The sequence below is a fragment of the Copidosoma floridanum genome, unplaced genomic scaffold (genome assembly GCF_036245765.1).
Source record: "Copidosoma floridanum isolate Cflo_tuat_1 unplaced genomic scaffold, Cflo_Japanese_pri ptg000021l, whole genome shotgun sequence".
Lineage (NCBI taxonomy): Eukaryota > Metazoa > Arthropoda > Insecta > Hymenoptera > Encyrtidae > Copidosoma > Copidosoma floridanum.
Window position 1 is genome coordinate 29,222,041 of NW_028321898.1, and position 16,741 is coordinate 29,238,781.

Here is a 16,741-nt window from a genome sequence, read left to right on the forward strand (position 1 = left end):
CAATCCTGAACAAAAAAAAGGGATGTTCCACTTCCTCCAAATTGACACTGCAGTTTGCGACCAGTTTATACGTATTACCTGCATTAGATTTTAATTCAGAAGTTATGAATTCCATGTCGTAGAGCGAATTATGGAATCATTCTCATGTTTACTTGAAATATCATCCAAATTCCAACTCTATTCACTTGCATATATATACAGATAAGATATATTATTTGATGTGCAAGGTGAAGAATTTACAATTTACAACGACGTACGTGGTGGCGCTGTGTCCGTCGTCGTCCGTTGCAGACAGTTGTAATGGTGAACGCGAGAGAGTTGGTCCGAAAAATACATACCAACAACGTACATCTTATGCGATATCATGCGTGATATCAAAATACTTGAATACCTACTTGATCGTCGACAAAAAAGTGCATTGGATTGATTGACTGGTAATTCGAGGAAACACCAGAAGGTGAAGAAAAACACCCAGTTTTTAACATTTATCCTCAAGAGTCGAAAGCTAAAAAAAGAGAGAGAGAAAGAGCTGATGAGTTATTGTCCTGATACTGCATCATCATTATATATTATCATCAGCATCCTTGTCGCGTTAATCTGAGTAGGTAAGTGGTTCAACCGTATAAGGTGCACACACATATAATATGCGTACAATGTTCTTGCCCTGTCGTCCTTGGCTCTCTGTTTTCTTTTTCCTGTGCAAAAGACCTTCGTCATATCAATTTTAGCAACACTTCGTATCGGCTCCTGCATTGGCTTTTACTTTTCGGGGTCACGTCGCGCGCTCCTCTTGTATTTTTTATTTTTCGCATTTGTATTCTCTCTCGAGTCTCCCCCCTTTGCTCAAAGATTTTTGCATTCTGCAAAAGTACGAGACGGGCAAAAAAACGCCAACGAGCTTGAATTGCTCCTTGTTAACATTTTGCCTTCGTCTACGTAGGGGAGTAGGCAAGTGTACACGTCGGTATGTTTCATGTAATTCTGGCTTCTGCCTTATCCCTGCGTTTTTTTGTTTTTTATTTATTTTCACCAGTACAATATGCATTGAGAATAAGGTTTCGTTTGCACAATGTGTATTAATTGAAAAAGAGCCATTGAGTGATAAGACTTGAAAATTCTGTGACTTTGACCTTCTGCATTTGCAATACTTCCTCCTTTCGCGAGCGTGAATTTTTAATTGAGTGAAACCAGTTTGTGGAGTTGTTAATCATTGATTTAAAAATTCTTGTAGGGTAAACAATGATCTGATAATAGAAAGTTAAAGACAAGAAAAGATGTCAAACAGCAGTACGCCACATGCCTCCTATTACCTCGACCAGCAAGGCAGGCTTGTTGGAGTAGAGCCTAGCGGTAATGTGAATCCCAACGTGAGACGTTTGCCCAGTCTTGAGGAGGCTTTCAGGAGGCTCAGTTCAAGCTTGAGCAGGCAAGGTGATCATGGGACGCTGGATTCAACCTTTGGTATGTTTGTGTGCTTTTTGTGTACCTTGATATAAATAAATCCGATGTTGATTGGTGTCGTTTTTGATTATTCTAAGTTTCAGATGACTTAACAGGTAACACCACATCAGATGTGACAGATCAAGATTTGTCATCTGACATAACCGATGGAGCATCATCTCCTAATCAGACGACAGCAAGCATTCCACAACTGAGTTCTGATGAAGAGTAAGCTTTTTAAATCAAAATTATTTCGAGAGTGTATACTTTTTTGTTTATTGTACATTTGTTTTCAGCAAAAGGTACTGTTGGGTGTGTTTTGCAACAGACGAGGATGACATTACTGCGCCATGGGTAAAACCTTGTCACTGTCGGGGCACGGCAAAATGGGTGCACCAGCGTTGTATTCAACGCTGGGTCGATGAGAAACAAAAGGGACGCGCCAATACTCACGTCGCTTGCCCGCAGTGCAATACAGAGTATATCATAGTATATCCCAATATGGGTAAAACAATAAAACTTTATTTTAATAACTTGACTGAAAAATACAATTTTCCTTCATCACGTATCGTTATTTTTCAGGCATGCTGGTGGTAATCCTTGATACGATCGATGGTTTAATCTTCCGAGTTTGCCCGTTAATCGCGGCGGGCATTGTTGTAGGCTGTGTATACTGGACGGCAGTTACGTACGGTGCCGTAACTGTGATGCAAGTGATTGGCCATAAAGACGGTTTATCGCTCATGGAGCAGGCGGATCCTCTAGTTCTTCTCGTTGGCTTGCCCACTATCCCTATTATGCTTGTTCTGGGCAAGATGCTCGATTGGGAGGACCAGGCGCTTAACTTTTACCGGCGACATGCTTGTAAAATCCCGTTTCTGAAACGCTTCGTTAAAGTACAGTGAGTTTCAATGGCATTACACTTGTTTGAAAATCAATTTTTTTAAGCAAAGATAACATTTGGTAATAATAAAGATGTTTTGATTTGTTATCAGGACTACTTGTCCTGAGGAAGAAGTAGCACAATCTCAAGATATTCCTCCAATGACTGATCCTGTCTCAGCTACAAGAGTATTATGTGGAGCCTTGCTTTTACCTACAATTGCCACTATCTGTGGAAGAATATTTTTTTATAGTATACACTCAAACTTCCAGCGAACCTTATTGGTAAGCATAAAACGCAATCAGAAAGTCGTGCTATTTAAGATTTTGAAATGCTCATGAAAAGACGTCCGATTGTTATAGGGTGGTGTAGCTTTTATCACTATCAAAGGAGCTTTCAAAATTTACCACAAGCAGCAACAATACATAAGACAACGTCAAAGGCGCATAATGGATTACACTGACGCCAATGTAGCGATGTACAGTAGACAAAGGAGTTCTGAGACTCAGACTAATTGAAGAAGTTTATTATACATAAATCTTGCGGGATACAATAAAATAGTTGAGAATGAAAAGTATGCAGACGATCCTGTTAAACAATTTCTAGCATGGTATTAAATAATATACTTTGTTCTCTTGTCAAATTTTAGTTAGGGACGGTAAACTTAAATTTAGGTGCAGGAATTTTTTTTCCAAACAAAGTGAATATATTTTGATTAGAAGTTTTTTTATTGCTTAAAAGCTTTTGAGGAATTTCTTAGGTAGGTCTAATTAAAATTTTTAAAGAATTCTCTTTACCAGAAAGTTTAAATATACAAGTAAAATCTTTGAAACAATATTTCTATATGATATATAAATGTCAAAATTGTTTAAATTCGTTTTATCTATTTAAATCAATTGTAATTGTATGACTTACTTTACTAAGTAACTCATGTTTTGCTCTTTACTATTATTTTTAAGAAGGGGATACTCATTGATGTATAAATAAGAAATTGCGAAAAGCTAGGCGGTATTGTAAATTGTGAAAAGAAAATATTTCTATGACGAAAAGGCCAATTTTATTAGGATTCAACGTTGTCCTGGATTGCACAATGTTTACAATTTTTTCATGTATAAAGCGAGTATATTTTTCTTAGTTGCCAAAACAGTTTTTAAAAAATGTTCAAAGTTATTTTATAAATAATACAATATCAATGAAAATAAACAACTGTACATATACGAATTATAACATTATTAATTAGATGAAAATAAAATTGTATGTTCCCATATAAATGAATTACAAAACAGTACAGATTAATACGTTTGTCATAGATCCATGTAATATAAATACACAATATTATTGCAAGCTTTAAATGTTATAAGTTCATTGACACCTTTATTGACATCTCAAAACTTACCTTACGCTAAATGTTGTATTTTTTTGTGGTTGCCACAAACTTAAAGTGACAAATGCAAAACATAAAATGAGTAGCAACTCTGCAAAGCTAGGATAATCAAAGTCTCCAAAGTGCGGCACTTGCTGTAAGAACCACAATTCCGACGCCATCACCAAAGAGCCAAGCAATAAAAAGAAACTATCTACCAAAAGCTACTAGTGGATTATGGACTCGGTGGCCCAATTGTTTTCCGTGAGGGCGGGAGATAATAATGATAAGGGAATCGAGTGGAAGGACTCTGTGCAGTTGCCCTTTGTTGAGGAGGAAGTTGCTACAGAGTTAATTGAATCCTTGTAGAGCTACGCTGTGTTTCATAAATCCATTGAGTACATTACTGATTAACAGATTCATAAAATATTCCAACCACAAAGTTTGATGTAGCAATAATGCTACAAATAAGTTCAACTTCGAGCAGCCATAAGGTTTTAAATTATTTGAACTTTTTTCATTGTAATTATTAGCTTTGTTTTTCTTTACACATTTCTGCTAGTAGAAAAGTCTGTGATTACAGCCAATTCTTACTTATAATGTTTTGGATGATTGAAATTGGTCAATAGGGGTACAGGTAAAAAATGTAAAATTCATCTTTAAAATGAATCGTTGGTTTTATTCGCTTTTTCTGACCAATCGTTTTATACATTTTAAAACCACTTTGCACTCTTCTTAACTAAAGGGTATTTTTATTATTTTAAAACACGACTATATTATTTCCACACACAACAACTTCACGATGCAATCACATAAAAATAGTTCTACCTAATTATAAGTACACTAAAATTTGATTGAAATGCATAATATTTCAATTGATTGATAAGTACAGAAATATCATTAACATTCAAGGTGATATTTGTTAAGCGACACTTTGTCATAATTACAGTATCGCCTTAACATGTATATATGCTTTTTTATGTTTCTTTTGTACTTTTTCTATTAAAAAAATAATAGAATTATTTGAACATTATACATTATTAGGTCAATCTACTTGTAAAGAGTACAAATTTCCTTAACTGTGTACAAAAACAATGTATAATTTAATACTGCCAACAAGAAAATAAAAAATAAGAGTAATAATTCTTATCTATGTACAATAGAAATAAAAATGTTCATTTTCAATATCTATTGCATTATGTAGTGAGATATTTAAAAATTGCAGTCTTTTTTGTTATGACTGGACTTGAAAAGTTGCTTTCAAGTTAAAAAAACCTACAAAGTTCAATTCACCAACAACAATAATTTCTTTTCTGTTATCTTTTCTTCAAACTTATTTCAACATAAGTTTTTTGTGTTGTCTTTACTTGCTCAATTTACATTACAAAAAATTTCGTGATCGGTATATTTTTGATAGACTTCAATATTTCTTCCAACAACTTTCAATTTTTTTTTCTTGTTTTTTACATAAATATTAATTGTTCAATAACTATCGGGAAATTAATGTTAAAAATCACCGACAACTGATTCATTTTATGAACATCTTTGTATACCTACTTAACAAGATCTTATTTTTTTACATAAATAAATGACAAGTAAAAAAAAAGTTTTGACAATCCATTTTTCTTGAAATGCACAGCATAGAGCTTTACTACTTCATAATCACGACAATGGCTTACCCAAGTACATTATACTATGTGAATAAAAGTCTAGAGGTACGTTTGTAACTTCCAACTGTACCTTGTCAGTCGTTCCATCATCTTCAAGTACTTTGAAGTATGTGCACAATCTCGACTTTTCACCGTATTTGCCTAAAATATCGTAAGGTGGACTAAGGATATCCAGAAAAGCTGCTGGACCTTCCAGACATGTGATTTCATGAATATTTTTTAAAATTGGTGTCAAAACACAGGCAGGATCAGTTGATCTGACAGTGACTGGTGCATGTTTGGTTACTGAGATTGTTCTGCCCAACTGTAGAGTTTTTTCATCATCTTGTGTCTCAAAGGTGTAACTGTTTATTTTCACAACACCATTTATCACCTAATAAATAAGTATAAAACCATTATGAGAAATGCTAAAAAAAAATCACCAAAAAGTAATCATATTCAGTGTATATACCTTCAGCAAACCATGCATCTCTGGATGGTTGTGCATAGGTAGAGTCATACCACTCTTCAAGATAAACACAGCAATGGTAATGTCTTGATTCTCAAACACATCGATTGCACACATGGGTGCTGGTTGAGCTTTCACAAAGTCCAACATATTTTTATTCACACTGACGTCCTCTGCAGTTATTTCGTTCATCAAATTAGTGAGTTTCTCGAAATTCTTGGAGGAAAACACGTAACCAGGGCTCTGACATCCTGTGAAACACTTGAGCGCCTGCTTCCAGAGCAACTCTATTTTGCTTGCCATATTACAAGCAAGTGATTACTATAATTATACTAGGTACACATGATTTCACGTATATCTTACACCGTGCTATCTTTACCAAAATGATAAAGTCGGCGTGATCGAGGCACAGGGCACAGACTCTGTACCACAAAGTGCATGAGAGGGGAGACTCTGTATGGGTATAAGATAAGTATAAGTACCTGACCTGAGAGTGAGAAAGATGCGTATAGCTTTGTACATATATATTTATATATACATTGTATCGGATGTGTGAGCAACTGAGCAGTGTGAGGTCGGAGGTGGGAGACCGCGATCCACTTTCTGGGTACCTTTAATGTTGTTTATTTGTTTAGAAATAGTGACAGAAATTTATCAACAATAACAATGGAACCAAGTGAGCCTAGAGACTTTTCGGAAATGCGTGAGGGTATGTTACAAAAACTGTATGTGTATAAATATTGGCGAAACGTTTACGTATAGGTTATGCACATTAGCCGGATTGGTATCTGTTTATTGTTTTAGCGCAAATCTTTTTTCTACAACTTAAGTTAAAAAGAGTGTGTGCAATAATTAAAAAAGTATTTTAAGAACTCGCTGAACTCATTGTTATATGAGTATTCATAGAATACTCAATGCCTGTGTATATAATGTATACATTTTTATTAACAATGCCTTTTTTCAGAGGACTTTGTTGCGGAAAATTACATATTTATGAAAGAAGAATTAATTATTACAGACCCTGCAAATCAGCTAGGTATGTTGGTTATGCTAGAAGGCTAAAACATTACTTAAATGGTAAACAAAAAATCAACAAAATGTATGTCTTCAATTTTAGATTGTGTCCAAACAAATGTTCTTAGTAACTTGCAAAATGTTAAAAACGATGAATCTGCATTAGATATAACTCCAATGGACGTAATTAGTACTAAATTGGGTAATTATGGGTAAAAACAATTACCCCCTACTTTGTACTATTTGAAAGTTTTGATAGTCTTATAATTATGTTATTAATGTTTTTGAAATAATTTAACTTGCAGAAGAAGGCACAAATGGCTCAGAATTTTTTCAGGAAGAAGATAATGATATGAAAAATGATGACGGTGATGACATTGTAATAATTTCAGGTAGGTTTGTGTTTTCGTTTTTAGTTTAAAATATTTTTTTTCTTGTAAAGTACAGTATGGATAAAATAGTTCTGATCTTTCAGAGGAAAAAACAAGTGAGTCCACACCAAAGCCAAAAAAAAGTGTAATTATTCCAGAAATCGTTAAACAAATGATGATTATAAAATCTGAAATGCGTAAAGGCAAGAGAGGTGTGTATTTTTTTTTTAACTTTTAAATTATTTCAAACATATGTAACATTGAAAAATTTTTAACTCCGTCTTTTGAATACATTAATAAATAAATATTGTACAGTACCGTCAAATATCGTTTTCGTCAAAAAGTGCAGATTATGCCAAAAAATCCAAAAAGAATCAAGATCACAGACGATGATAAAATGCCAAGATTGCGATTCAAGGTGTTTCTTATTCCAATGTTTACTCTGCTTTAAAAGATATACCACGGTTTCTGAAGTGTTTACACATATTAACAAAAAACATGCCGATAAGGTACAAAGAAAATGTACAGAAAATCATCAGCAACAATCTCCCAAAGGAATACGAGTTACATCAAACAAGTACCTTGATACAAATGAAAAGTTTCATTTTACTCAGGCACAAAAATCAGTTAATATATCATCATCTGTAAATAATGCTGGCACTGTAGAACCTACAAAAGAAAAAGAAGATAAAGAACATGATCCTGAAGGTTTAATGAGTTGTTCTAATCCTCCTGTTGAAATTCGTAAGTATAAACAATAACAACAATTCAATTTAATTTTTTAATGTCAGACCAAGCTCATTAATCGTCATTTTGTCATTTTGCCATCTAGTTCTCAAAGAAGACATTCCCCTGAAACAAACAGAAATAGACATACGTGAGGAAATTCAACTATTCCGTTGTACTCAGTGCGACTATTCAACTTCATTCAAGCGCTATTATCAGGAGCATGTCAGGAGGCGTCATCTTACCATCGATCCAAATAACTATACTACATGCCCAGATTGTAAGAAACAATTTCGATTGCTCAAAGATCTTAAATCTCATTTGAGCCACTGTGGCAAGGAGCCCTATCTTAAGTGCAAATTTTGTGAGTACAAAACGAATCGTACAGGCACATTAAAAGTACACATGCAGAGTCACTTGGTAAAGGAGAAAGCTGTAAAACTTGTAAACGCGCTCGTAGATTCTGGTCAATCAAATGGCAGTGGTATCAAGAACGCAGGTGCTGTAGCTCATAATGGCTTTTTTTTCTTTAAAATAAACTCTGAGTGGTTCTACAGTAAATAATTCTTGCAGATTTGGAACAAAGTTTGGATCAGTTTAGTTCCAGTGTATCTGATGCTCTCAGTACCAGTATGTCTGAGCAGGAAATGGTGGAAAATCGTAAGTTTATCGCAATGTATCGTACTTCACTGGTTATCCAATTTACGCTGAAGGCTCAAAATTTTTTTTTGTCCCTACAGAAATGAAAAATTCCATGCAAGCCTACTGCCCAAAATGCAACAAACGAGTCAGGTCGTTGAAGAAAAAAAAATGCTCCAAGTGCAACAACTTACTAGTATACCGCTGCAAAGTCTGTAGTTGCACACATGCAAACTTGTCAGAGTTGCATCAGCACGTAATGCGCATCCACTTTGCTCATCGGGAAAAGCCGTGTCCAAAATGCAGCAAAATGGTGGTTGAGCTGCGCACCCACCTTAAGATCTGCGGGGTCAAGCCGAGTTACAGCTGCACTCAATGTTCGTTCAAGACGAAACATCATTACAGCTACGTTGCCCACATGCGCCACAAACACCAAACCGATCGCAAAGACTTTTATAAATGTGAAAGGTGCTCCAAAGAGTTTGCTGTTTTGCGATATCTGCATCGACATCAGAAACATTACTGTGACACGCAACCCAAGTACGGTTGCGCACACTGTAGCCTTAGAACTCGTTCGAAAGGGAATCTCGTTCGGCATATCAGTCTGTTGCATATGGAAACTATGTCCGATGTAAAATTCATCTGTAAAAAGTGTCAAACTGAATATCGAAATCTCTACATGTATGACATTCACATTAAGCACTGCAACAAGAAGGATGTTAACGCGTAAAATTGTAATTATTTTTTAGTCCCATAATATTTTTATTATTATTATTATTATTATTATTATTATTATTATTATTATTATTATGCCCCTATTTGAATATAACTGACAACCAGTGTTGCTGGTTTTAAACAATTGTTGAACCGTAGACGTACAATTGTTGAAAGAGTTGTTTGTGTTATCCAAAAAGTAGGCTATTGAATATACGGCACGTGTGTAATTTTTATATACTTCGAAAAAATAAACAAGATCAAAAGAAAAATTTCAACAAGTAATTCAATAACGAAAAAAAAAATATATGCATATTCTGCCGCGCTCTCATGTAAGAGTACCGCAACCACGCAGTGACAGGTCAATAAACCTAGAGTCACGTTAATCTCCGTGGCACTCTTATGGACGAGCAATTTAATGAAAAATTCCATACGTGCAATTAGCCGTGCAGAGTCGTCCCCCTTGAAAGAAAAAAAAAAAAAAAAAATAGATAAAGGCGCATCGAACCCAACGATGACAAGATAGATATCCGCCGGGGGTGTGGGGGAAAAGGGTCGGGCGGGTAGAAATCAAAATTGCTCATTCCGGGCGACGTACATCAATAACATTTTTCCGCGCAAAGAAAAAAAAAAAAAAAAAAAAAGAGAGAGAGGGAGACCGTCGAAAAGGATAAGTGTGTATAACTGCGACGTAACGCGCGACGCACGTGTCCCACTTGTTGTGCCCGTGTATTGTGTACGAATATGATACACACGTACAGGCGACAAAAACGAGCTAAAAAGCCCGTCCAGCGTCCACTGGTACCCACCCCTGTACTGCGAAAAAGGGGATAGGGTGGATGGACGTGTGCGCTGCAATAAAAGTCACTGGCTCTTTTTTGCCCCTTCCTATACTTATGATCTGTTATGTGTGTTTATGCTCGCACACAATATTCATCGAAGAATGTATACGTATATACACAACACGCGCAGTAGATGTTACATGTAACTCCAGCGGAGCCTGACGAGGGAAAAGACGAATGGGCATTCAGAAGGGAAAAGGCAAAAGCGGAGGATGACGGTGGTGGTGGTGTAGTGGTTGGCGGTGTGCAGCGGGTAATATACGAACGCAGGAATTCAAAACGCGCGGATACGTATACGTGCATGTTGTATCCTTGTTGTAGTTTCTCCTCTTCTCTTTTTAACGTCAAATCGATGCGCCGTAACTGGATGAAAATTTAAGTACGCGTGATTTTTTTTGTTTTTCTCATCTTTGCTCCGACGCGATGGACGATGCGGTCTCTTTTTCTTTTGGACGCGCGCATACGAGTGTAGCCACACTAATTGGGTTTTCACCGCCGTTAGCGAGATTTACGCGAGTGAGATGTCTCGTCTAACAATCCATATTCATGTTTTCTCCCAAATGTTGTCTTAAAAATAGCTTACCCAGTATCCCAAAGAAGACAAAAATCTCATTCCTCGGAAGGGAAAGGAAAAAAAAAAAAAAAATTGTTAAAATTTACGCGCACGTCCGCCGAGCTAACATACACCTTAAGTAACTTTTCTAATTATCACTATATCATCCACGGCCGCCACCCGCTACTGCGCTCCACCCCCATAATTCTCTTCCCGCGATGTATATATACGCGCATAATAAAGGCTTTGACAACAAAATGGGAGAGGGAGAATCGCCCCGTTCTCGAGTAAAAGAGGAGAGTCGACTCTCATCTTGTGCTGAAAAATCAATGTTGTACGCCCGACCACCAGAAAAGATGAGCTTTATATTTTTCCACCGCGAAACAAATTCGTGTATGATACAATGTGTGCTTATTATATTGCCGTGCGTCGGGAGCTTTTGTGGCCTCAATGAGGGAATATTTGTATACGCATCAGCCCTCTCGAGAGCCGCTCTTTACCTATCCCTCTGCTTGTATTGGCTGTACGTGTGTGCTGTACGACATACCTGAGCGGCTCGGCGCTGCCTCGAGCTTGAGATTTGGAGCTTTTGTGGTAGGGTGCAAAAGGATGCTGTACCGCGATTTTGGGTAATCCACATGTATGCCGTTATGAATAGGTAGTTATATTTTTCTTTCGTGAATTTCAAACGATTCGTACAGCCGAAACTAATGTAAAAACTGCGGGCTAGAGCTTAGATTTATTTGTTTATACTTGCGTGTATAATATATATGTATGCAATTCCCGTGCGGGTAATTAACAAAAATTACAAAGCTCCACCACGCTGATGTGATTATCGCACTGATAGGCACCTCAATCAGTACTTAATGTTCGCACCGGCGTCTGACTATTTTCGAGTCGTACTACTTCGTTCGTTTTAAAACGTTTTAATGTCGAAGAAAAAAATATATATATAAAAAACGAGTCGTACAGCAGTAACAAAAATATAATCAATCTATTAACTGCATCCGAACTTCAATGATTAAAAAATAAAACCGCGGTTCATCTGAGCCAACTATAGCACACTTGTGCGTAATTACGCGCGAGAAATTGACAAGCGGTAATTAAGGGATATAATTAAGAATGACGCAGTACCGAAACGAGCTTCTTTCTGTTTTCCTTCAAACAACCCTCGTGGAATTATTTGTTGGAAAAACTATGGCGATGATTGAAAAAAAAAAAAAGAAAAAAAAAAAACAGAAAAAAAAGTTTTTTAACCAATAATGGTGCGAGCGGATATTATAATGCGGCAGTGTATGATACATACCCGGTCAGTATGAAGCTCGGGCCGGAAGCTCGCGGAGTATAACTGTACCTGCAACGGCAGGGAGGAGGGGAAGCTTGTACGTATACACGTAGGAACGAAGGGAGGAGGACGCGCGAGCGATTATGATTCGCTGTCGGGCCGCTTAATCCCCGGGGCGAGCCCGGCTCCACCCCGGAAACGTCTCAATTCCCTCCTACGCGCTCCGTGATGCTCTTCTTCTATTCCTCTTCATTCCGCGCTCACGTATACACACACTCATGATCGCGTCCTTTTTTTGTTTCTTTTGAGAATTTGCTTTTTTCTCCATCCTCAAAGTGGCTCTAATTTTTTTATCATGAAACAGCACCACCCCCCCCCCCCTTTTATTAGCTCATTTATTATTTTTTCGTGATTAACAAGCTTCTCGAATTTCACGCGGCTACGTTCTTTTCGCTCCGTGAATAAGGCGATATAGTTTCTCTTCGGTGCTAACGTTAACGAAGGTCCGAGGGAGCCCAGATTTGATTAAGTATTCACCGTTACGTAATAATATGCTAAAATATTTACTGTATGGCTGGCATCGCGTTGTATACGTGAAGTGAAATAACACCAACGCGGGCGGAAATAATCCAAACCTCAAGTGTACATGTATTTTATATTATACAATAGAAACAAAGCAAAAAGCCGTAGAAAGTGCCATACACCATTTGAATGAGCCAAGGGGGTTGGAGAGGGCTAAAGTCCCGGTCCTGCATTCCTCTGCTGCGAGCTCGCACGAGAAGTAAAATGTGATAATAAGAAGAAGAATCAGCAGGTAGCGGCACACTCGGGGATAATAAAAGGCCCGCTCTGTCCCTTTCTCGGGTCGGGCAATTAGTCGCCTGTCCAATTCAACGCTCCGGCAAAACGACGAATTACGTTTCGTGTACCTTATTGTACAATCGCCGTATATTCCGCAATTTTCTCTCGCAATATAGGCACTTACGCCGCTTATTATTTCAATGCTTACGGCTGTAGTGGTACATATCCTGGTGGATTGTTGGTGGTGCTTATACTATACTTGTACATGTTTTTATACCTGTATTTCTGCGTAGGTGTGCACAATAAGTGTATGATGTACCAGAGGGATGGATCAAAATAAAAAAATGAAATGAATTTGCAAAAAAAAAAAAATTTTTTTTTTGCTTAATACTTCCTGTGGGTGGTCGTTGTAAGCACAAAAATATAGGGTGTACGGTAACCCAAACCAAAGAGAAAATGACTCCCACCCTCGGGATACATTGTATACATCATCATTATAATATCAGTTTATAATTGTCATTCATCTCTAATTGACAAATACTTATTTGCGTATATTTGCGACCTATACCTCACTCGGGTATATAACTGTGTTACCTTAATGAAGTGTAAAAGTGCTTATAAATAAACAAATAAATAAATATAAATGTTTTTTTTTAATCGCGCCGCACAAAGACCTTTGATTTCTAATTTGTAATGTTTCAAACACGAATTACGGGAGCAACGATGGGAGCTGAGGAGGGATACGCGGCATCCAAGGTCGACGGTTTCATAAAAATTTCCGCGGAATTTCAAGCGCCCGGGATCGTTGATGTTATTAGCGGATCTCGTTTTGCGCGCCTTATTTTCTTACCGGAGCTCAATTTCAAATTTCTACCCCCTGGCTCTCTCCCTCTCTCCATCTGCACTAGACATCATTCGTATGTACAAAGTGCGCTTTATAAGCAATTACATTACACAATTGTTGTTATTTCAAAAAATCGCTTCAGCTAGGAGGAAAACATTTTTTATTCTCGTTATAAAATGGCACATCTCTTTCGTTCCCGAATAATGAAAATATGTCCGCCAACGAGTTGTTTTTTGTTTTTGTTTTTGTAGATGTACGTGTAGGTGGGCACGCGATATTCTAATTACGTTTTTCCAGTTAAACGAGCGGAGCGAGAGAGGACGGACAATCCAGCCAATTTGCCGGGGGAATTTTTATTCCCCCGCGGAGGGATTATTGACGTTATAACTCCGGAAAAGAGGGGGAGAAAAGCCGCGCGAGAGAACGAGAGAGGAAATCTCGGCTCGGCCGCACAACATCCACGGGCATGCGTACCTATACCCTCTGGCCTCTACACCGATGCCCTTCTCTTCCTGTTCTGGCCTCCCTGACAACGTATTCTCTCTCTCTCTCTCTCTCTCCTTCTGTGTGTACATGTACACGTATATGATACGTATGATTCTGATATCGCTCCCTCCTCTCGACGACTCTTCCACCATTTTATACGGAAAAATGAAATGCCAGTAGCTTTCGCATCAATGTGTTTCCAAGCTCGTTTTTTCTTTTTTTTTCTTTTTTGCCACGACTTTTAATTACTTTGATCAGACCGAACAATTTTTCAATGCAATGTGTATTCACAACCTGATGATTTTTTTTTATCGTTATTACGGTACGTAAACGCAGTATTTTTACAAGAAATTTTAATACACTTTATAGCTTTGTAACAGAACAAAATTTAATCAACATACCGACATCAAAGAAAGCGCCAACTTAAAATTGCCTTTAAAAAAGCTGCAACTAGGATTAAATTATTTTTTTTTTCCTTCAATTTTTTTACTGGCAGCACTGTCTGTTTTGTTTTATGAGGAAAAAAAAAATGAACATTCGGTTATTCCTCCAATCACAGGGATAAACGATTCAATTTGCAACGTATGTTTTAATCATTTTTTGTATGTCAAATGTAATTGCTCGTTCAGCTAATTCTTCGTTGAAATAATGCTACAAAATTGAAAAAGAAAAAAAAGGTGCCTTCGAGTTACCACTTTCTTTGACTGAGGTGTCGGGACGTCATGTCGATTAAATATTTCATACTGTCGGTGGTGCAACTTTTTTGTTGCTGCTGAACAACGTAGTCGATGATCATCTTCCCTGCACGTTAAAAATTCACCGATTCGACGCACGAACACAAGCGTCCCGTGACAAACGAGAAATTTCACGCTTCAACCGCCTCGTAAACAATAACCACCCCGTAACCCGCACCAGGGACCCCTGCCCGAAAGAAAAAAAAAATCCACTCGAACCACAAGAAGAGCGTATGTATATAAAAAAAAAAAAAAAAAAAAAAAAAAAACACCAGCCATATAATATGATAACCCTAATACCCCGACAACACAACATTAATACAACGAGTCTTCCCCAACCCCCTCATTATACGACAGCTCTCCTACCCCTAGAGAGAAAAAAAAGAGAGCACTTTCGATCCATCATCCGGCCCAACTATCCAGAGCCAATTCAACCAACAGAGAGCGCAGCAGATATCCAATAAAACGGCGCTCGCGTGACGTATATACGCGGCAAAACAAACGTCAACCCCTGTAGCCTCTCCCCTCCCCGCCCAACCTTTCCACGCATCTCGTAAATCCCAGCGACAACACAAATAAGTGGCGCGTACAAGGTGTACGCCTCCCCCCTCCCCCTCCTGCCTACCAACCGTACATGTATATATACGCTTGTACTGTTACACGCACCCCCTGGGTCTGTCCCGTATCGAAGATCGTACCGAAGAATCGCAAGTATTTCATTTGGAGCAGATTAGACGGATTAGCGACCGACGACAAAGCGCTCCTTGCGTTCTTCGCCCCCTCCCCCACCCCTGCGAAACATATATATGTGTGTATATACGTACACGCGCACCCCTAATGCGTCCGTAGCTCTATAAAGTGACTCTGGAGAGCAGCCACCGGCTCGTCTATCTCGGTGCATGTTCTGTATTATAAGTATACACCGCACGCGTCATGGGGAGAGAGACAAGTCGAAAGGTGCAGATGCTTATATTATTTGGCTCGTTCATTATGTCCCTTAATTTCGCGACTCTCTTTTATGCGCGTACATAATATTATACCTACCGTGTTTCCAAAGAGAGAGGCCTTTCTTTGTCGCTGCCATACTTTCCTTACTTTTCGGGTACCGCACGTATATATACATATAGATAGATGTATGGTTATGGGCCACGCAGAAGAAGGACGGGGGTGGGTAGGTAGGTACACGAGGCGCGCCGTTATTGACTTGAGCTGGAATTTTCGTTTCGGCTTTTTATCGAGGTGCGTGTGTATAGGTGTGTATGTGTGTACGTACTCCCTCGCCGTGCGTCTGCGTGTCTTTAATGCTGCCCCTTTGGCCCCGTGTAGAGCCCCTCGATAGACTCTCCCTCCTGGAGGACCTCACCCGACGTTGTACGGCTGAAAATGTACTTTCACTTTGGCTCGTCGTTTACATTTTTCCCTTTTTTTTTTGTTTCTACCCACGGCTTATTTTTTTGCCAATACAATTAAACAGTTAATTCGTGGCATCGACAAGAAAGAAAAAAAAAACGAGCGAGCGGATTCGAAAAAAAATTTTTAATTAAATATTCAACCAAAGCCAAAGAGAACGAGCTTTTTGGCGTTTGTAGCGGAGAACGGAGCGAGAGCGGAGCGTTTTTTCGAGAAATTAATTAAAAAATACCTTCATAAGCCACACACGAGCAGCTTCTGCCGTAGGCCCACGAGTGCACGTGCGAAGAGGCTGAAACGTATATATGTAATTGTTCATTTTGTATAAAAATGCTCCCGCTTCCGCTGAGAACAAAGACGTCAATTGCTCGGTTTCCTTCTCGCGTCTCTGTTGAGGTTTTTGTGCGCAGATATTAATATTAGCCTGACTTTTTGCGAAACTGACGTCCCTCGGTCCGCGTTAATTTTACAACCATATATGTACTCACTAATATCGTATCTTGTATTATTACATCAAT

The 16,741-nt window shown here is 38.1% G+C and overlaps 3 protein-coding genes across 6 annotated transcripts; 2 read left to right on the plus strand and 1 right to left on the minus strand.

Moving 5' to 3' along the window:
- Positions 1–253: 253 nt before the first annotated feature.
- Positions 254–3,667, plus strand: LOC106647395 (E3 ubiquitin-protein ligase MARCHF5). 4 transcript variants are annotated; one of them, XM_023392298.2, is made up of 7 exons: positions 254–605; positions 1,232–1,482; positions 1,539–1,668; positions 1,737–1,945; positions 2,023–2,341; positions 2,436–2,607; positions 2,686–3,667. In XM_023392298.2, exons 2-7 carry the CDS (start codon positions 1,275–1,277, stop codon positions 2,839–2,841), a joined length of 1,194 nt encoding a protein of 397 aa, XP_023248066.1. In that variant the 5' UTR covers positions 254–605; positions 1,232–1,274; the 3' UTR covers positions 2,842–3,667. The 4 variants fall into 4 exon arrangements, with proteins under 4 accessions (XP_023248066.1, XP_089450252.1, XP_089450250.1 ...); XM_089594126.1 differs by having other exon boundaries at positions 1,232–1,461; positions 1,557–1,668; XM_089594124.1 differs by having other exon boundaries at positions 255–605; positions 1,232–1,461.
- A 940-nt stretch (positions 3,668–4,607) lies between these two features.
- On the minus strand, positions 4,608–6,202 carry LOC106637414 (2-aminoethanethiol dioxygenase). The gene is made up of 2 exons (XM_014350224.2): positions 5,808–6,202; positions 4,608–5,729 (listed from the first exon to the last, which is right to left on the minus strand). The coding sequence occupies exons 1-2, from the start codon at positions 6,105–6,107 to the stop codon at positions 5,349–5,351; spliced, it is 681 nt and encodes a 226-aa protein (XP_014205710.2). The 5' UTR covers positions 6,108–6,202; the 3' UTR covers positions 4,608–5,348.
- A 179-nt stretch (positions 6,203–6,381) lies between these two features.
- On the plus strand, positions 6,382–9,322 carry LOC106647307 (uncharacterized). Its single transcript, XM_014363670.2, has 9 exons — positions 6,382–6,513; positions 6,769–6,840; positions 6,922–7,020; positions 7,124–7,210; positions 7,294–7,401; positions 7,505–7,933; positions 8,022–8,414; positions 8,489–8,575; positions 8,656–9,322. Exons 1-9 carry the CDS (start codon positions 6,471–6,473, stop codon positions 9,282–9,284), a joined length of 1,947 nt encoding a protein of 648 aa, XP_014219156.2. The 5' UTR covers positions 6,382–6,470; the 3' UTR covers positions 9,285–9,322.
- Positions 9,323–16,741: the final 7,419 nt, after the last annotated feature.

What these genes read in the sequence shown, in the direction of transcription:
- LOC106647307 (XM_014363670.2), top strand. Translation starts at nt 6,471, where the DNA reads ATGGAACCAAGTGAGCCTAGAGACTTTTCGGAAATGCGTGAGG. An exon ending in TGACATTGTAATAATTTCAG is followed by an intron (nt 7,211 to 7,293) that starts GTAGGTTTGTGT and finishes CTGATCTTTCAG; the next exon opens with AGGAAAAAACAAGTGAGTCC. An exon ending in GCAGGAAATGGTGGAAAATC is followed by an intron (nt 8,576 to 8,655) that starts GTAAGTTTATCG and finishes TTGTCCCTACAG; the next exon opens with AAATGAAAAATTCCATGCAA.
- LOC106637414 (XM_014350224.2), bottom strand. Translation starts at nt 6,107, where the DNA reads ATGGCAAGCAAAATAGAGTTGCTCTGGAAGCAGGCGCTCAAGTGTTTC. An exon ending in AGATGCATGGTTTGCTGAAG is followed by an intron (nt 5,730 to 5,807) that starts GTATATACACTG and finishes CTTATTTATTAG; the next exon opens with GTGATAAATGGTGTTGTGAA.
- LOC106647395 (XM_023392298.2), top strand. Translation starts at nt 1,275, where the DNA reads ATGTCAAACAGCAGTACGCCACATGCCTCCTATTACCTCGACCAGCAA. An exon ending in TATGTTTGTGTGCTTTTTGT is followed by an intron (nt 1,483 to 1,538) that starts GTACCTTGATAT and finishes GATTATTCTAAG; the next exon opens with TTTCAGATGACTTAACAGGT. An exon ending in AAACGCTTCGTTAAAGTACA is followed by an intron (nt 2,342 to 2,435) that starts GTGAGTTTCAAT and finishes ATTTGTTATCAG; the next exon opens with GACTACTTGTCCTGAGGAAG.